This window comes from Hyalella azteca, unplaced genomic scaffold (genome assembly GCF_000764305.2).
Source record: "Hyalella azteca isolate HAZT.00-mixed unplaced genomic scaffold, Hazt_2.0.2 contig12555, whole genome shotgun sequence".
NCBI classification, from domain to species: domain Eukaryota; kingdom Metazoa; phylum Arthropoda; class Malacostraca; order Amphipoda; family Hyalellidae; genus Hyalella; species Hyalella azteca.
In genome coordinates this window covers 280,287-302,355 of record NW_025942510.1, presented here as the reverse complement: position 1 = coordinate 302,355, position 22,069 = coordinate 280,287, and the positions used below count along the sequence as shown (strand labels likewise).

The window sequence follows — 22,069 nt, the reverse complement described above, 5'->3', positions numbered from 1 at the left end:
TTATATACCGTATGTTTGTTATTTAATAGTGTTGAGAATCACAGCATTTGGCAAAATAGTTTCTTATTTAAAATGCAGCAAAATTAATTGTCTAGTAGATGTTCTTGAGGGAATTCTATTATTAATTCGATTGAGTAAAATTTAAGCATGTAATCACACTTGACCACTGAAAGTTCGGTAATAATAATAATAATATTATAGATGTTTACTGAATAACGCGCTTTCATAGCAGAAAATTAAAGAAAATTCTTATGAAATTTAACGGAAACAACCGCGTGCTTTGGCGCATTCTGCTAAAAGGGTCCAGTAAAAAATCAATACATGAGAGCCGCGCTGCTGTCGCCATGGTTGTGCGAAAGCGGAGTCCTTGAAAGGATGCCTGAATGTCTGTGGGGCGCGACCTGCCGGCCGCCTCCTCAACTAGCGCCTGTCAGTGTAACTTGTGACGCGTTCAAGTGAGGTGCGTCACGCTTCCAGTTCCAGACGATATCATCCTGTGTCTTTTCCTCTCCCACTGTCTTCTTGGATGATTTGAAATACGCATGATTAAGCGTGTGTTTCAAGTGTAAATTAGAATTATTGTAGTCCTACATATGTGCGAAACTCTTCAAATAAGCTGTAGTTAAGCGCATGAATGACATCATTGTTTGTAGTCCCGTAGTGTACAAGATTTAAAAGTCTAGTTCGGAGTCAAAGGAAAATGCCCGTGGAAAACGGCGGTAGTGGTGATGTGGTGGGTGGTGCCGGTGATGTCGTTGGGGTGGTTGGTGGTTTCGATTTAAATGATGATTCTAAAGGCGTTGTAGGTGAAATAAAAAGTGATGAACGTCCGGATAAAACGGAAGCTGAAAAACTCGTCGCTCAAAGCAACGGTACGAAGAACGGCGAAGTGAGGCAGACGTCAGAATTAGCTACAAGCAACAAAAAGGTAAGCATATACTTTCTTTTCAGAATTGGACATCTTGAACAATACGTAACTAAAATTACTAATCCATCAACTATAGCCGGTGTTAAGTTCCAGACCGTGGTGGCTGCGATAGGTGAAATCCGCGATTTTTAATTGATCAACTGGCGATACTTATAAAATTATTTATACTTGAATTGTTTGGCATGTTTTCATAGTTCCAAATGTTAACTAACACTTCCAAGTTCCAACACTTTTAATTGCCGATCGAGATCATGTTCTTCAGAAACCCACTACCTAACCTGCGAAGATCTTCGAAAGATTCTTCCTATTAATATTTCATAAATTAACTTTTTTAAATAACGATTTTTCTCATCAATATGAGATGAAGGGAAGCTGCAGTATAGGAAACGCGATATAGCGAAGGATTCCTGTACAAATTAAAACTAAAAAACGCATTTGTACGCATTTGTAAAAACGCTAAACTAAAAACATTTAGCGCTAAAAAATGGGCTAAAATAACGCAGTTTTATGTAATTTTAAAGTTTCGCCGCCTAATATTTCAGATTCATTTAAAATTCAATAAGACTCAATTTGAGGACGAATTTTTCTTATTTATTTGTTTATTTATTTATTCATTTCTTGCGGCTTGACAAGAACGTAATACGTAATTTCTATACCTGAAACTATTGCCCTCTATGGAAATGACTGCCGTATATATAACTAGAAAGTTTTATTTATTATAACAATCAAGTTCAACGTTCCTACTTCCTTGAAGTACGAAATCTACTTCTACTTCATTCCCTGATCATCGTTAGTTTTGTCTAAATGACTCGAGCAGGCATCAATTCTGTATAGGTTTAAATTTGAACCACAAAACCGGTGAATAAAACCTGTCCTATTAGATCGAAAAAAACCTGGAACTTGACTTCCCTATATAAATTAGGTAACATTTTGAACTGGAACTGATACATTTTGTTTAACTGAGTCACCTTTCCTACAATTCCAAAATATATTTATTATCATACACTAGGGGTGTTGCCCACCATATTCCTGATGTGCTATTTATATTCATTGTGAATTTTGAGAAGTATCCTTAGCGTTGAAATTCCCGTGTCGTTTACAGTGTAGAAAAAATGCCTGTGTAAAGGCATTTATTATTTATTTACTATTGCGCAAAAAATGCTCTGTTTCTTATTTGACTACGTTTAGTTCAATGCATGCAAATTATTAAAAACATACATCTTTGTTAATTGAGTTTTTTAGTTTGAGTTTGAAAAACGTTTTAATCCCGCGTTCAACGTTTTCCACCAGCATCTAAACTTTTTCCACCCGCATCGGAACTTTTTCCACCCGTATCGGAACTTGTTTCACCCGCATAGGAATTTTTTCCACTCGCATCGGAACTTTTTCCACCCGCATCGAACTTTTTCCACCCGCATCGAACTTTTTCCACCCGCATCGAACTTTTTCCACCCGCATCGAACTTTTTCCACCCGCATCGGAACTTTTTCCACCCGCGTCGGAACTTTTTCCACCCGCGTCGGAACTTTTTCCACCCGCGTCGGAACTTTTTCCACCCGCGTCGGAACTATTTCCACCCACGTCGGAACTTTTTCCACCCGCGTCGGCACTTTTTCCACCCGCGTCGGCACTTTTTCCTCCAGAGTTTGTACTGAATTAAATTTCATACAATGAAATAAATTTAAATTAAATATTTAAATTTAAATTCGAACTTTGCTGAGCTTCGTACGTTGTACAACGTGCAGGTCGTCGAACGTTACTCGTTTAACGTAATGTTTTCTAAACAGACATCGGGGAACATTTTACGTTCTCTAAATAAACATCGCATGAAATGCTGACGTTGCGTCTTTACAGCAGTAATAAAAATTAATGGGTGATATCATCCAATTATTGACTCTCTTTCTTAACCACAGCCTGATCAGAGAGCGTACGTAGCACTGATACGGGTTGAACTGCGTCAGGATGACTCACTAGTGCATCGCTGTTCGGACAAACTCTCACACTCATTTTTCTGGGTGTAACGTCCACTGGAATGTTATACGATATATGAAGATATATCGTAGAAGATATAGATATAGTAATGAATATGTTATATGAAGATATAATTGTAATAATGTAATTTTTGCGTGTATATTTAATATTTGTTTCTGTTTCTACTATCTTTTTTTCACAATAAGGTATATCGTAGAAGATATAATTGTAATAATATGAAAATATAATTATGAAGTTATATGTGTAATTATTATTACATATGAAGATATAATTGTAATAATGTCAGTTTTTGCGTGTATACCGTATTATGTATTTGTTTCTGTTCCGACTATCATTATTTATTTTTCGATCTTTTTATATTAATTTATTGCTTCTTTTTCTACTGTCTTCTTTTCACAATCTTTATATCTTAGTTTACTGCATATTTCCTACTTTTGGTCCGTTTTTCCACCTTTCCACTATTCGCCGGATCCGCGGACGCAGAAGCCGTTTCTGTCCCAGCGGAAGTGGCGTCCGTGATCATGGATCCTTGACTTCCTACCTCACTTCCTTTCCTTTATCCTCGTGTTGCTCTTCCATCCTATCCTTTATCCCATTGCTCTTCCACCTTATCCTTTCTCTCACATTGCTCTTCCACCCTATCCTTTCTCTCCCATTGCTCTTCCACCCTATCCTTTCTCTCCCATTGCTCTTCCACCCTCTCCTTTCTCTACCATTGCTCTTCCACCCTATCCTTTCTCTCTTATTGCTCCTATCCTTTCTCTCCCATTGCTCTTCCACCCTATCCTTTCTCTCCCATTGCTCTTTCACCCTATCCTTTCTCTCCCATTGCTCTTTCACCCTATCCTTTCTCTCCCATTGCTCTTCCACCCTATCCTTTCACTCTTCATTGCTCTTTCACCCTATCCTTTCTCTCTTATTGCTATTCCATCCTCTCCTTTCTCTTTTATTGCTCTTCCATCCCCTCTTGTCTCTCTTATTTCTCTTCCACCCTATCCTTTCTCTCCCCATTGCTCTTTCACCCTATCCTTTCTCTCTCATTGCTCTTCCACCCTATCCTTGCTCTCTTATTGCTCTTCCACCCTATCCTTTCTCTCCCATTGCTCTTCCACCCTATCCTTTCTCTCCCATTGCTCTTCCACCCTCTCCTTCCTCCACGTATTGTGCACCCTTGCAACTCCATTTTTTCAACTTATTTATCTCTCCTCTTCCTGTCTCCTTGCATACATCCAGTTTTCTCGACATTTATCACCGCAAGCTTCGCATTCTAATTCATCCTTATTTATTCTGGTCTCGAAACGGCTAGTTTTCATGATTTTCGTTGACTTGAATTAATATGATTCTAGATATACTTTTCCTTCAACTGCTCAATTAAATGTCGTATGCATAACTGTATATTCAAATGAACATCTAATTTTATTATCTTCTTATATTGAACAAACGTCTTCTTTGGGATTAGAGTTTTAATAGAATCCCGCCTGAAATTTGTCTAAAAGTTTGTTAATTTTTTTAATATAAATATATAACCAATGCCGAAAGTGTTCTATTCAGGCTCCCAATGTCTGTCATGAAAATAATATATATATATTTGATCTACCATATACAAATATGCATGACACAAATATAGTAGACTAAGAATTATTTCGCCAACCTTTGAAACAGCAAAAGCTAGAATAATCAATATTTTTTCATATTAATGAAATTCAATATTATTCTTTTACAAGTGCGATAAGTGTGATGTTTCCTTTTTTGTGTTAATTTAATACCGCTGGAGTTATGAGTCCAAATTTTGGAGTCAGAGTGTACGATATGTTGATCAATAGGTTGCGATATGTTGATCAATAGGTTGCGATATGTTGATCAATAGGTTGCGATATGTTGATCAATAGGTTGCGATATGTTGATCAATAGGTTGCGATATGTTGATCAATAGGTTGCGATATGTTGATCAATAGGTTGCGATATGTTGATCAATAGGTTGCGATATGTTGATCAATAGGTTGCGATATGTTGTTATTGAGTAAACAACAACTTTCTGATTTGTTCATAACGCTATAGGAATATAAGACCAAGTTGTGTGTTATAGCTTCAACCCAAAACCGCTGACTCTTTAACGCATTGCGTATCAATATTATTGAACGCTTTGCGTAGGTACGTTTAGAGTACCGTATCAATCATTTCTAACGATGACTCATCGAGTTGATGTTCATTCAAATTGCATATAAAAGTTGAACTTCGCTGCACAGATATAACGCTGCACAACATAATGTAATGTTATATATAATGTATTATGTAATGTAATAATGTAATGTAATATGCAATGTAATATGTAAGGTAATATGTAATGGTTTATCAACGTTCGAGTATCTGTGATACTCGAATCGTTGACACTGGCGTATCTGTGATACTCAAGTCGTTGACGCTGGCGTATCTGTGATACTCAAGTTGTTGACGCTGGCGTATCTGTGATACTCAAGTCGTTGACATTGGCGTATCTGTGATACTCAAGTCGTTGACATTGGCGTATCTGTGATACTCAAGTCGCTGACACTCGCGTATCTGTGATACTCAAGTCGTTGACATTAACGTATCTGTGATACTCCGTACACCGATTATATTTGTACACAGAACTTTCTATAGTCACCAAAAGAAACAGTTCCTGCCTTCCCACGATTACGCAATTATTTCGAGGGAGAATAGGATTCGTTTAACCTCAAGGATAATCACAGAGTTACTGTAATTAGTACGGTATATGTCATTGGCTAACTGAAAATAATCGTTAATCACCAAATGATTGACGAACAAAGCCTTCCTACCGTTGGTCACCAGATATTGTAGAAATTCTGAATTAAAAACTCAATTTGAATGAACTTAGATTATGTAGATTATCGATCAAGTTTCAACTTGAGTGATCAAGTTTCAACTTGAATGATTTTCTGCTACTAGTCTTGTTAATAGCATCAATGAAATTTTGTCTCACGTTATTTCCATGCAGCATGAATTTATGCCGGAAAATTTAAATTATGCACGTAAATCAAAGTTATGTATGTAAATAAAGTTATGTATGTAAATAAAGTTATGAATGTAAATCAAAGTTATGCATATACATTAAAGTTATGCATGCAACTTGAACTTGTATGCAGAAGCAACTTCACAATATGCGCCTAAACATTTGAGGGCTGTAAAGTCCCATTCACTCTAGTCTTTACTCGAGTCATTTGTACCAGTCTTTACTCGAGTCATTTGTGCCAGTCTTTACTCGAGTCATTTGTGCCAGTCTTTACTCGAGTCATTTGTGCCAGTCTTCACTCGAGTCATTTGTGCCAGTCTTTACACAAGTCATTTTTGCCATTCCGCCTCATTTGTGCCGGGTTTTACTTCTATTATTTGTGCCAGTCAGCCCCGTTTGTGCCAGTCTTTAGGTTAGGTTCCGTTTTCCATTCCCAGTTACTCAGGTAACCGGTATTCCCAGGGCACCACTGCACGGCGGCCATTCCCATTCCCGATTCCGCACCATTCCCATTCCGGATTCCGGTGGCGTGTCGTAAAGCTGCCGCAAGTGCAGCGCCGGCCGAGCATTTGTTAACATTTTCCTGCGACCCTTTTACCTTTTACCCTCCTTTTACCTGCAGGGTTTTACCCTCCTTTACCTGCACTGTTTTACCCTCTTTTACCTGCAGAGTTTACCCTCCCGTCTAAACCTTTAAGACCATGCGTCATTTCATGTATTTTAAATCATTGCAATATGTAGTTTTGCCTTCTCCTTTTTAGCGCATTTTCTCATTTATGGAAAAAATGCCCTATTGTACTCGCCATGTCCGTCCGTCCGTCTGTCTGTCCGTCTGTCTGTCCGTCTCCGTCTGTCCGTCCGTCCGTCCGTGACTTCAAGTTTTCGTCGACGAGAAAATGCGCTCTCTGTCACTCACTGCAGTGAGTACCGAGTTATATTTTTAGTACTTCTCGTTACCTTCATGCTTGCGTCATTAATGCACAAGTTTATGCACATTAATGCATTAATACGTTAGTTTATGCACATTGATGCATTAATACATTAGTTTATGCAAGACTACATGAACATTAAAACCGGTTGTGTTAGAGTTGCGGTGACGGCGAGACCGCAAGGACGGCGCGAGAAACGCTTTCTCCTTCACCGCGCGGCCGCTACATGTAGCGTCGAGTGCGCGTAATACGGCGTAGTGACTGTAAATATACGGACATGTGGTAGGGGTTACGTACTACGGCGTAGTACGTAATGGGTTACGTAGTTTACGTACTACGGCGTAGTACGTAATGGGTCACGTAATGGGTCACGTAGTTTACGTACCTACTACGGCGTAATGACTGTAAATATACGGACATGTGGTAGGGTTTACGTACTACGGCGTAGTGACTGTAAATATACGGACATGTGGTAGAGTTTACGTACTACGGCGTAGTGACTGTAAATATACGGACATGTGGTAGAGTTTACGTACTACGGCGTAGTGACTGTAAATATACAGACATGTGGTAGGGGTTACGAACTACGGCGTTAGTACGTAAAATTAGTATCATTTCAAATGTAAGAAGTTTATAGTATAAGAGTATACGTATAAGGAGTATACTACCAAATGTAAGAAGTTTATAGGCACTACCATAAAATAGAGGTTAACGTACCTTCATAAATTACATATTTCATCTCGTAAATTACATATTGTAGAGATAAAAGTTCTACCACGAATAAGAGGTTAAATTACAATAAAATATAATCAATATATACTACGGATTAGTGAATGTTCTGGCATGGGTTAAACGGCTAATATACATACGCGTAATCACTAACTTAACTATCCACACTAGCCAGAGTGTTCCTTGAAGGTGCTAGTACACGGGGACAGTAGTGGCAACTAGTGCAACTGTCAGATACTAACTGCCACTATTTAGTGGCCTCGTGTAATGGTGCCACTTGCCATGGGATGATCTAGTTACGTATTACACGAGGCCATTAGCATGATAATTAGTGGCAGTTAGCATGTGCAAGCTACTTTACTGTTACTGGTAGTTTACTGTCGGCCTGTTACTGCAAGTTACGTTACTGTTACTGGTAGTTTACTTGCCGCCTGTTACTGCAAGTTACTTTACTGTTACTGGTAGTTTACTGTCGGCCTGTTACTGCAAGTTACTTTACTGGTAGTTTACTTGCCGCCACTACTGTCCTCGTTTAAGCATCTGGACTTTCAGTCAGATCAGCATGAACAATATTCAGTCAGTCACTCAACTTGAGTATGTCAGTCGAGTATGCTTTCGTGCTTCAGTCGTACAAATCATACAAGTCATACCAATCATACAAATCATGCCAATCATACCAATCATACAAATCCTACAAATCATACCAATCCTACAAATCATACAAATCATACAAATCATACAAATCATACTAATCGTACAAAACATACAAATCCTACAAATCGTACAAATCATACTAATCATACAAAACATACAAAACATACAAATCATACAAATCCTACAAATCATACAAATCATACAAATCATACAAATCATACTAATCGTACAAATCATACAAATCATACAAATCATACCAATCGTACAAATCCTACAAATCATACAAATCATACCAATCGTACAAAACATACAAATCATACCAATCATACAAATCCTACAAATCATACCAATCATACCAATCCTACAAATCATACAAATCATACCAATCGTACAAAACTTTCAAATCCTACAAATCATACAAATCATACAAATCATACAAATTAGTATTGTATCTGTGGCCTGTGAAAGTAATCTCTGACTGAAAGAAATGAAATTTTGAATTAGTGGCCATTTTTGTGGTGTTGATTAAATGTTGGCCGCATGATAAGTGTTGTTGAATTAAAAGACAATTTCGCATGCACAGAAATTAGTGCACTTGCGCATCGCTGGAGGGATATTCCAGTATTAGATGTAATGAGCTCTGCGGTATAGTTAAACTGTTGAAAGTAATTCAATGTTTACAATAAATGACATTTTCGGCATATAAAATGAATTGGGAAACAGGAAAATGTTCCCTATGCTTATGTGATGACAGTGCCTTCATTTGAATAATGCTAATGCTCTTCGTACCGAGTTAGTACAAAAATCTAGCGCGGTAAAAACTGATCAAAATCTCGTTTAAAAGGTGGCAGGTTTTGAGCTCCTGCGTTCATTTGAATAATGCTATTCGTACGGAGCTATTGCCAAAATCTAGCGTGATGAAAGGTGACAAAAAATCTCCTTTAAAGGTAACAGGTTTTTGAGCTCTTGTTTTCATCTGAATAATGGTATTCGTACCGAGTTAGTATGAAAATCTAGCTAGGTAACAACTGATCAAAATCTCGTTTAAAGTTGGCAGGTTTTTGAGCTCCTGCTTTCATTTGGATAATGCTATTCGTACCGAGTTAGTACAAAAATCTAGCGAGGTTAAAACCTATCAAAATCTCGTTTAAAAGGTGGCAGGTTATTGAGCTCCTTCTTTCACTTGAATAATGCTATTCGTACCGAGTTAGTATGAAAAATCTCGTTTAAAAGGTGACAAGATTTTGATCTCCTGCGTTCATTCGGATAATGCTATTCGTACCGAGTTAGTGTGAAAATGTGAGCTCTCTTGGCACACGCAGCTGCCTCTGCCACTCCTCTCTATTAAAGCTGCCGTCACAACAGCAGCAGCAGCAGCAGCAGCAGCAGCAGCAGCTGCAGCAGCTGCAGCAGCAGCAACAGCAACAGCAGCCGCAGCAGCAGCAGCAGCAGCAGCAGCAGCAGCAGCAGTAGCAGCAGCAGCAGCAGCTAAACGAGTGGTTAATGACAAGAGAATTCATTGATTAAAATTTTCAAGATAGAAATTTTAATCAATGAATTCTCTGGTCATTAACCATTGGTTTTTAAACAAGTTTATTCTGCTATCTTATTCTAATTTCGTCTCATGTGCACACTTCGTCTAATATGTGCACTTCGTCTCATGTGTACACCTCGTCTCATGTGTACCCTTCGTCAAATGCTGTTTTTTATGTTTGCTGCTACATTTGTCTGTAGCAGCGCATACATCTGCTGAGTCTGCAGATGTATGCGCTATGATGCAATATTGATGTCTGCTGCTGCTTATGTCTGTAGCTCATCTCCTCTATATCTGCTCTGTTCAATCTCTTAATAAGGATTAAGAGATTCTTAATAAGGATTAAGAATAAGGATTAAGAGATTCTCAATAAGGATTAAGAGATTCTTAATAAGGATTCTTCCTCCTTAGTAACCCAAGTTATTACAAGTTATAACAAGTTATAACAAGTTATAACAAGTTATAACAAGTTATAACAAGTTATAACAAGTTATAACAAGTTATAACAAGTTATAACAAGTTATTACAAGTTATAACAAGTTATAACATTACTAGTTATAACAAGTTATAACAAGTTATGACAAGTTATTACAAGTTATATCAAGTTATAACAAGTTGATTTATATCAAGTTATAACAAGCTCTAACAAGTTATTACAATTTATATCAAGTTATAACAAGCTCTAACAAGTTATTACAATTTATTACAAGTCATAACAATTTATTACAAGTTATGACAAATTATAATAAGTTATAAAATGTTATATAGCTATATATAACAAGTGTCTAAATAATCTTTTAAAGTAACAGTTGATTTCTCAGTAGCCGAGCTACTCTCTGAACTGTTATCATTTAATTTCTGTTATACTTTTCACCATTCCTGTATTATGTGACATACCATCACCGCATGTATAAGGTTTTCATAATCTTTAGATTAATGAAATTTATTATGTGACTTTACAATTTTGTGAATTATTCATTATCAACCACTTATGTTAAGGACCGTGGGCACAAACCTTCAGTTATGAATATATGGTAGGTGAATTCAAACCTATATGTATGAATATGTGTAGGGTATATTCATACCCTTCTTACGCTCGAAAAAAATGAATGGGTCATTTGTCCAAATATTGACACACTTTCTGAGTGTAGTACTGATACGTCACGTTTCTGGGCTATACTGGGTTAGTGTGACCCAAATAAGAGTACAATCGGCGTACTCTCTGTACACATGAAAAATGATAACCGGAATGGTGCCAAACTTCGAGAGCGAGACCTTCAGGATTCAGACATATCACAACGAGAGAAGGGGGAGACTGTGCAAGATCCCCCTACTAAGTAACAGACCTGCAGTCATATTTCAATCCCTGCGGGAAGGATCGCTTTCCGTGGCAGGGCCAAGGCTGTTCAACGCCCTACCAAGGGATCTAAGAGAGGGGGAGTTCACCCTGGAGACCTTCAAGAGACAGCTAGACGTGTTCCTGGCCACAATTCCAGATCGACCTCCCCTGCAACACTAACAGCGGCGAGAAGCAAGCAACAGCATCGTGCATCAGGTGGCCCAAATGAGGGGCCATGGTCCCAGGCCATGATCCATCGTGGCCTGGGACTGCTATGTCCCAAACAAAATACCAAGGATACTAAGTCTTGTCCAAATAAGAGTATAAAGTGCATCGCTATTCGGACAAGATCGTTCAATTTTTATGAGGGTATTCCGTCATTCCCCTATTCTTCTTCCATTTTCTCCATTCTTCTTCCGTCTATCCCCTATTATTTATCCCCTGGTTATTCCTCTTGCTTCCACTCCCCCCTCCTTGGAGTTCAGGCGTCATGCCAAGACGAGGCTGAGATTGGCACCGAATTTTTTTGGGCGCGTCGAGCGGTTGCCTGCGCCCTGCACCGCAGTTCTGGCCGAGATGTGAAGCAAACTGTAGCTGGTGTCTCGTGAAGCTAGTGCCTCGTGAAGCTAGTGTCTCGTGAAGCTAGTGTCTCGTGAAGCTAGTGCCTACAGCCTCGTGAAACTGGTGTCTCGTGAAGCTAGTGTCTAGTGCCTCGAGAAGCTAGTGCCTCGTGAAGCTAGTGCCTCGTGAAGCTAGTGCCTACTGCCTCGTGAAGCTGGTGTCTCGTGAAGCTAGTGTCTAGTGCCTCGTGAAGCTAGTGTCCCAGTTTTCGAAAATGTTGCTTATATAGTGCTGCTGCCATCGTGTCAATCCCTGCTTTTGTGACGGAAATACAATTTATTTGAAAAATATTTCAAGAATAATTTAAATTTGCGCTCTGTTATCATTTGTGACTTTGCAATGTTGCAGTTGCAATGCAGTGCGATCTGCTGTCCCTAAAGTGATGAAAAAATATTTAAACAAAATTTTTCAGTTTGTAATTTAGGAGAAATTTTATTCCTCTATTCCTCTATTTGATAACTATTAACATTGATTGAAAATTGATCATTTCGCTATAAGATCGGCTTCACGTTTTCCGTCGGTTTCCGTTAGAATCCCAGCTTGAGGCTTAAGCTTAGAACTTCTCTGGCCAGAACTCTCAACACGCGAACACTCAAACAATCTCCAACTCAACGTTAACAATCTTCAACCCAACGTTAACAATCTCCAACTCAACGTAAACAATCTCCAACCCAACGTAAACAATCTTCAACTCAACGTAAACAATCTTCAACTCAACGTAAACAATCTTCAACTCAACGTAAACAATCTTCAACCCAACATAAGCTATATTCAGCACAGTTGTGCAGTTCGACTACATCGAATGACAAGATCTTCATCTTGATTATATTACTGAATATTTTACGCGAGTTTCGTTCGATTTTCTGTTGAGAATCTCCTGTTTTTTGCGGTCGAAGATCTCCAGTCCACTGACAAGGATCTCCAGTCTACTGAAAAGGATCTCCAGTCCACTGAAAAGGATCTCCAGTCCACTGATAAGGATCCCAGTCCACTGTTAGGGATCTCCAGTCCACTGAAAAGGATCTCCAGTCCATTGTTGAGGATCTCCAGTCTACTGTTAAGGATCTCCAGTCCACTTTTGAGGATCTCCAGTCCACTGTCAAGGGTCTCCAGTTCACTGACAAGGATCTCCAGTCTACTGAAAAGAATCTCCAGTCCTTTGTTAGGGATCTCCAGTCCACTGTTAGGGATCTCCAGTCCACTGTTAGGGATTTCCAGTCCAGTGTTGCGGATCTCCAGTCCACTGTTAGGGATCTCCAGTCCACTGTTAAATATCCCCAATATTGAATCGAGGATCCCCATTTATTTGGCAAGGATTTCCAGTCCTTTTTTGGAGGATATCCATTACTTTTCCGAGGATTGAATCTTCCACTTCATTTATAAAGGAAAAAAGAATTCTTTTTAATAATTTGTAAAAAATTTACGCATATTGACCGTCGATCTGCTTCAAAATGGCAGGCGGAAAACTGGCAGATGACAAGAAACCTGAGGCACCAATGGCGCCTGTAAGTATATAATGCTGCTATATGATCTTTATATTAAATATACGCGTTAATATTTGATGCTGCTACGATCTTTATATTCAATATACGCGTTAATATTTGATGCTGCTACGATCTTTATATTCAATATACGCTGCAATATTTAATGCTGCTATACGATCTTTATATTTAATATATGCGTCAATATTTAATGCTGCTATACGATCTTTATATTCAATATCTGCGTCAATATTTAATGCTGCTATACGATCTTTATATTTAATATACGCGTCAATATTTAATGCTGCTATACGATCTTTATATTCAATATACGCGTCAATATTTAATGCTGCTACGAATTTTGTATTCATTTTACTCGTTGGAATTTTTACGTTTGCATTAAATTCAATGAGTTAGGTAATCATTTACCATACACTTGCAGGTGTACGAAAGAGTACCTATTAATGAAAGCATTATTTATATAGATTTTTATTAGCAATAACATTTGGTACGAATATAAGCAGAAAATTACGTTATTTTGATTATTTATTGTTGTTGTTAAAACTTTAAAAAAATTTACGTTGTTGTTATTTTACTATTACTAGTGCGCACTGATAGTATATATCGTTTTGCCTCCGATGCAATGTCACACTAAAAAGAAATGAATGTGTTTTATTGTCCAAACAGTAACACACTTTCTGCAGGTATCACTGATACCTTCTTTTGCTGGGCAAATATGGGTCATAGATGGCCCAGACATGGGCAGGAAGTGCATCGCTTTTTAGACAAAATTCTATTTTTATCTTAAAAATTTTAAGATCTCAAATTAGATTAAGATCTTTTATCTTAAAATTGTCTATTATCTTAAAATTGTCTATTATCTTAAAATTATCTAACTTAATCTATCCTATTAATTATCTATATTAATCTATCTTAATAATTGTCTATCTTAAAATTATCCTAAGCTGTTCAGCTCACGGTCAATATTCACTGCAAATTACCAAAAGTAAAAAAAAAATCCGAATAAAATGCCGTTATTTCATTGCTGTTAATTTTTCTTTTGAATTAGTACTGAGATGAAGCCATGGTATTTCACCTTTGGAGGCCTGCTGTTCAGTGTTAACTAATTACTATTATTAATTTGTAGTTAATATTAGTAATTAATGTTTAATAGTGTTAATAATTGCTGATATTATAGACTAATTATAATTCTATAATATTGACCGTATTTTACCAAGAAGATTTAACAATGCCAGCTTAAGTTTCATAATTTTTATATTTTTTATCTTGACTGAGTTTCACTATCCTCACTTTCTTCACTATCCTCATTATCAATTTCAACTTCACTTTCCTCAATTTTTTCCAAATGTGTTTTCGTAAGAAAGTTCAAAGAATATTTTGGAAATAAATTTTCCGATTCAAGTTTGTAGTTTACTGAGATTTTTTACTTTTAAGTTTTAATATCGACAGCAAACAACAATTTTTTTCACCAGAGATTGAAATGTGATATAAACTTGAAAATGTGTAACCTGTTTATCGTTGATTAAAATTTTTATTAAAGAAGTCTGCGCTGCAATCGCAGATTGTGGTGATAACTGTGATTGTTGTGATTGTTGGGAATGTGTTGTGTTTGTGGTGATTGTTGGGAGTGTGCTGTGATTGTGGTGATTGTTGGGAGTGTGTTGTGATTGTGGTGATTGTTGGGAGTGTGCTGTGTTTGTGGTGATTGTTGGGAGTGTGTTGTGATTGTGGTGATTGTTGGGAGTGTGCTGTGTTTGTGGTGATTGTTGGGAGTGTGTTGTGAGTGTGGTGATTGTTGGGAGTGTGCTGTGATGAGTACTCGGTGATTGTGGTGAGTGTGCTGTGAGTGTGGTGATTGTTGGGAGTGTGCTGTGATGAGTACTCGGTGATTGTGGTGAGTGTGCTGTGAGTGTGGTGATTGTTGGGAGTGTGCTGTGATGAGTACTCGGTGATTGTGGCGAGTGTGCTGTGAGTGTGGTGATTGTTGGGAGTGTGCTGTGATGAGTACTCGGTGATTGTGGTGAGTGTGCTGTGAGTGTGGTGATTGTTGGGAGTGCGCAGTGATGAGTACTCGGTGATTGTGGCGAGTGTGCTGTCTTGGTTAATTTCCTAACTTGAGTTTACCGAGCAATGGCCTAATTTATCATGAAACTCGTGATTAGTAACCAGTAATTAGGAGAAATGATCATTAATATCAAAAATTATCATGTATTAGTTATCATTAGTTATCATTAGTCATCACTAATTATCATAAGTCATCACTAATTATCATTAGTTATCATTAATTGTCATCATTAAGACAAATGATCATTAGCTATCATTAATTACGAGAAATAATCCATTTAAAAAGTTTATTACCGGTATCTCTAATAATGTGAAGCACGTCCGCTGTGCTGCATATATTAAGCCTTTCTCTTGTCTTCGGAGATATTATGGATCAGATAAAGGTTGATATAATTAATGTATAATTAGTTAATACTTTTTATTGTAATGATTCTAAGACATCGAATAGGGTTTTGATTGATTAATAATATAAAAAGACAAAAAAAACGGAATTTTAACTGAGAAACTCGCATTGAAGCGGCGATATAAGCTACTGTTCAGTAGGTTTCTGTTATGTCTGTTGTTTACTTTGTTCCTGTTTGATGTGAACAAGCGTCCTCTGTTGTTTACTTCGCTCCTGTTTTGATGTGAACAAGCGTCCTCTGTTGTTTACTGCGTTCCTGTTTGATGTTAACAAGCGTCCTCTGTTGTTTACTTCGTTCCTGTTTGATGTGAACAGGCGTCCTCTGTTGTTTACTGCGTTCCTGTTTGATGTAAACAAGCGTTCTCTGTTGTTTACTTTGTTTCCTGTTTGATGTGAACAGGCGTACTCTGTTGTTTACTGCGTTCCTGTTTGATGTAGACAAGCGTTCTCTGCTGTTTACTTCGTTCCTGTTTGATGTAGACAAGTCCTGTTTACTGCGTTCCTGTTTGATGTGAACAAGTCCTCTGTTGTTTACTTTGTTCCTGTTTGATGTGAACAGGCGTCCTCTGTTGTTTACTGCGTTCCTGTTTGATGTAGACAAGCGTTCTCTGCTGTTTACTTCGTTCCTGTTTGATGTAGACAACCGTCCTCTGTTGTTGTTTACTTCGTTCCTGTTTGATGTAGACAAGCGTCCTCTGTTGTTTACTTCGTTCCTGTTTGATGTAGACAACCGTCCTCTGTTGTTTACTTCGTTCCTGTTTGATGTAGACAAGCGTTCTCTGCTGTTTACTTCGTTCCTGTTTGATGTAGACAAGCGTCCTCTGTTGTTTACTTCGTTCCNCTACTGTTATTTTGCTACTGTTAATTTCCCACTGTTATTTTACTACTGTTATTTTACTACTGTTATTTTGCTACTGTTATTTTGCTACTGTTATTTTGCTACTGTTATTTTGCTACTCTTATTTTGTTACTCTTATTTTACTACTGTTATTTTACTACTGTTATTTTGCTACTCTTATTTTAAACAGTATTCGAATAAATTATTCACATCATGGTTGAATGTCACGTTCAATGCCCAGGAATGAATGGGGTGTTTTGTCCGAATATTGACACAGTGTCTTATTCTCAGCAGGAACATAGAGCATTGAAATCTCGGCCTAAACTGGGTCAGGATTGTTATTTTTGTTATTGTATTGTTATTATTGTTATTGTATTGTTATTGTATGTTATTATTGTTATTGCATTGTTATTATTGTTATTGTATTGTTATTGTTGTTATTGTATTGTTATTGTTGTTATTGTTATTGTATTGTTATTGTTATTATTGTTATTGTATGGTTATATATGTGTTATTGTTGTTGCATAAGAAGAAAAAGTGCATCGCTTTTTGGATTTATCACTCATTTGTCACTCCCGCTTCACTGAAAGGCAGCACATTTTACACTACCTACTAAATAAATAAAATAATTATACGTGTAAGTTATTTTGATGGGAAAATAATATTGTAAGATTGAAAATAACTTTAATATGGCGAGTAATATTTTATTGAAGTATATGTTCGTGTAAAATTACTAACAGCGTGTGATGAGTGATTGCTGCATGGTTTTTAGCATCGAGATATCAAGACAATGGCTATGTAATATATTTAAGTACCTTCTTAATATAATAATTAAGTGATATAATATGATCGCTTGATATAGATAATACATAATGATATATAATATTAACCCATTTGATAATATAAGTAATAATAATAAGTTAGTTTAGTTTAGTTTAGTGGCCAAATGTTTACTAGCGCTTCAGCTATTTAGCTATCTCGCACCGAAAGTCAAGATGAACATCACCATAGAGGTGGAAGGTCTTAATTATTCATCACCCACAAGGGGCGGAAGGTCTCAGATGTCCAGCCCGCTGAAGCTGGCTCGAAAGAAGCAGCGTTAGCATCTCAAAGAGACGAAGTGACAAGGAGGGACAGGTGAAAAGGAGGGACAGGTGACAAGGAGGGACAGGTGAAAAGCAACAGAAACTGAGACACTCGAACAAGAGGTCGCTTACACGGGACGTCGGCCGCCCGCACGAGAGAGACAGAGAAGGGAGATATAAGGAATCCTACCTACATAATAACTTAACCCCACAACTGAGACCTGCAGTCAGACACCGCGAGCTCAGCGGTGGGGCGCTCAGGAACAATCCCCCTAGGAGCGCGAAATCCCATAGGACTTCTGACGAACACAGACACACGTCATAAGTCCCCCCTGAGGGGTAATAATAATAACGTATGATATTATTCCACTTGATAATCTGATCTTCTGTTATTTTCATTATAGGTTGTTATGTTAACTGGCTTAAATGGGCTTAAATTAGGGCTTAAATGGGCTTAATTAGGGCCTGATGGGCTTAAATTGGGGCTTAAACCGCAAAAAATTAATTTACGGGATTGGGGCTTAAGAGGAAAAAATTAATTCATGGGAATAAGGCTTGAGGAAAAAAATTACCTAATCTACGGGAATTATAATTAATAAAAAATTAATTTACGGGATTGGGGCTGAAGGAAAAAAATAATTTACGGGATTGGGGCTGAAGGAAAAAAATAATTCATGGGATTAAGGCTTGAGGAAAAAATTAATTCACTGGATAAGGGAACAAGGGAAAAAACTGATTTAAAGAATTAGTGCTTAACCTATAATAACAAAAGGTGAACGAAATTGAACTAGATGCATTTTTAATGCTCACTCACTAGGATTGTGTTAGTAAACTAGTGAAGACTAGGAATGTTGTCGGTGCTGGTGCTAGTAACTCAACATTACTACCATTTTATTGCTAGTCTGTGTCTCTCACCATACCTCTCTCCCCTGCATTGTTTTATCTTTCTCATATTCTTTGATCTCTCTCTATTTCCCTCTCTCTGTTTTCTCTCCTCTATTCTCTCTTCCAGCTCTCTCGTGATCTCTCTCCATTGACTTCTTTCTGTTTTTCTCCTTTTTTTATCTCTTCCTGCTCTCTTTTGATTTCTCTCTTTATTTTCATCTCTCAATTTTCTCTTTTATCTCTCCCTGCTAACTTTATATCTCTCTCTATTTCTCTCTCTCTCTCGGTTTTCTCTTCTCTTCTTGCTCTCTTTTGATCTTTCTCTTTTTATCCCTCTCTCTGTTTTCTCTCCTCTTTTATCTCTTCCTGCTCTCTTTTTATTCCCTTCCTCTCTCCCTCCACCTCCTCCATCTCTCTCCGTTTTCTCTCCCTATTCCTCCTCTTTACCTGCTCTCTATTTACCCCTCAATTTCTCCCTATTCGTCCTCTCTTGCTGCTCTCTTTATACCCTCTCCCCCTCCCCCCTCTCTGCACTGCAGCACCGCGCTATTCATAGCCGTGATACCTGCCAGCGCGGGGGGGGGGGGGNGCTGCTCCGTGCTGCACCCGTAATGCTGCTCCGTGCTGCACCCGTAATGCTGCTCCGTGCTGCACCCGTAATGCTGCTCCGTGCTGCACCCGTAATGCTGCTCCGTGCTGCACCCGTAATGCTGCTCCGTGCTGCACCCGTAATGCTGCTCCGTGCTGCACCCGTAATGCTGCTCCGTGCTGCACCCGTAATGCTGCTCCGTGCTGCACCCGTAATGCTGCTCCGTGCTGCACCCGTAATGCTGCTCCGTGCTGCACCCGTAATGCTGCTCCGTGCTGCACCCGTAATGCTGCTCCGTGCTGCGCGTCACCAACGAGCCCTCAAGGCCACAGCATTGCCAGCCATGCTCATGTCGCTACACTCAGGGAAATGAGGGAGTCAAAGCTATTGTTGAGAGTTGGTTATTGTTGACAGTTTGTTATTGTTGACAGTTTGTTATTGTTAACAGTTTGTTATTGTTGACAGATTGTTATTGTTGACAGATTGTTGTTGTTGAAAGTTTGTTATTGTTGACAGTTTGTTATTGTTGACAGTTTGTTATTGTTAACAGTTTGTTATTGTTGACACATTGTTGTTGTTGAAAGTTTGTTATTGTTGACAGTTTGTTATTGTTGACAGTTTGTTATTGTTGACAGTTTGCTAATTATTGACGGTTTGTTATTGTTGACTGTTATTGTTGACTGTTTGTTATTGTTGACAGTTTGTTATTGTTGACAGTTGTTTATTGTTGACGGTATTGACAGTTTGTTATTGTTGACAGTTTGTTATTTTTACAATTTTTTATTGTTGACAGTTATTGTTGACAGTTGTTATTATCATTGGTATTGTAGGAACTAACGTTAAACAGGCATTCCTAAGGAATATTAATTATCAATTATTTCAATTATCAGTTATTTTAATTATAATTATTTAATTAAATTAAATTATTTAATTTATCTATCAGTTATTTCTAATGGTTTATATTTTTAACTATTACCAGTTCAGCCGTACTAGCGCTACTACATTCTACAGTTCCTACTAACCTTTGCTACCTCTCCATCATGTTGTTTTAATTCAATATTATTTAATATAGGGAAAATGATCAGTTTAATGTTGTAGTTCTTATTCAATATTATTTAGTATAGGGAAAATTATATTCTATGTTATAAGTGTTCAATTTAATATGGTAGTTGAACTTTACTTGTTTCTTTTAGATTTTGTCCAAAGGTATAGGTTTAACGGTTAAGATTTTGTCTCTTAACCGTATTTATTTGACTGTTAATTAACAGTTCTGTTTTTCTCTTAACAGGTGAGACGAGGTTCCAAGTCCAGCCTTAAGTCCATGACCATCTCATGGCCTTGGAAAAAGGAGGTGAGTTTACAGCTGCATGACTAGACTTAAGTCTACATGACTGCTTACAGCTGCATGACTGGACTTAAGTCTACATGACTGCTTACAACTGCATGTCTAGACTTAAGTCTACAGCGGCATGACTGGACTTAAGTCTACATGACTACTTACAGCTGCATGACTAGACTTAAGTCTACAGCGGCATGACTGGACTTGAGTCTACATGACTGCTTACAGCTGCATGTCTAGACTTAAGTCTACATGACTGCTTACAGCTGCATGACTAGACTTAAGTCTACATGACTGCTTACAGCTGCATGACTAGACTTAAGTCTACATGACTGCTCACAGCTGCATGACTAGACTTTAGTCTACATGACTGCTTACAGCTGCATGACTAGACTTAAGTCTACATGACTGCTTACAGCTGCACGACTAGACTTAAGTCTACACGACTGCTTACAGCTGCATGACTAGACTTAAGTCTACATACATGACTACACACAGCTGCATGGCTAGACTTAAGTCTAAATGACTACTTACAGCTGCATGACTAGACTTAAGTCTACATGACTACACACAGCTGAATGACTAGACTTAAGTCTAGAGCTTGTCATGTATTTTACGACTTGTTTTGGCAATCACTATAGGCGATTTACAAGATTTTGAACCATTTGTGAACGTCTTCATGAAGATGGTCATTAACCTTTATTTTATTAACCTCTCTTTTATCTTATTTGTGCGGTATAAGGTTATAAATTTATTTTCCTATATTTATTATATATTTATATTTAATTAGCAGTACCGTATAAGGGTATTTACCCTCATTTTACCCTCTTAAATGGTGCAAGGGCATTCATGGTTGCAACGGGCTTGGCAGTGCACTATTTAGGCAGTGCACTATTTAGGCAGTGCTAGATGCTATATTATCTGCTATTGGGAAGGGCAAAATTAACGAAATATCATCTCAAAAAGTTTTATGAATTAAGAACGTTTAAAGCACTGTTAAACAGTTTCAAGGCCACAGTGCTATTGGGCAAAATAATTGAATGTCAGTGACCTCAAAGGTCACGGTTGTTAATCTCAGAAGTCACAGTTGTTAACTGTCACAGCAGTGTTATCGTTCCGGAAAACTGAACGCGGAAGGTTATATCTCACTCTCATAATACAGCTATATATCGCGTGACCATACTTCATTAATTATTCAAACAAATCATTATTATCGCTAATGATCAGTGTCACAAATCATTATTTTCACTAATGATCAGTGTCACAAATCATTATTTTCACTAATATTATTCATACTAATCATTATTTTCTCTAATCATTATTCACACAAAACGTAATTCTCACTAATCTTACATTTTCTTATGTTCAACATGCAACATTTTTCAATAACGTTGGGTTGCAATGCATGCAGCAGCAGCACTGCAGCATTGTCACGGCATCAGCATGGTGCAGCAGCACTGCAGCATTGTCACGGCATCAGCATGGTGCAGCAGCACTGCAGCATTGTCACGGCATCAGCATGGTGCAGCAGCACTGCAGCATTGGTCTCTTATACACATCTAGATGTGTATAAGAGACAGGGTAAGGCAGGACGTCGCACGGACGCTGGCTTGGTAAGGCATGACGTC

The 22,069-nt window shown here is 37.9% G+C and overlaps 1 protein-coding gene across 1 annotated transcript in view; it reads left to right on the top strand.

The window, feature by feature from the left end:
• Positions 1-450: 450 nt before the first annotated feature.
• Positions 451-22,069, top strand: part of LOC108669540 (ankyrin-3) — a 68,773-nt gene continuing 47,154 nt past the window's right edge. The window contains exon 1 of the mRNA XM_047883295.1: positions 451-928. Within this exon, the coding sequence (XP_047739251.1) occupies positions 701-928 (228 nt within the window). The 5' untranslated portion in view covers positions 451-700. The remainder of the gene's footprint in view (positions 929-22,069) is intronic.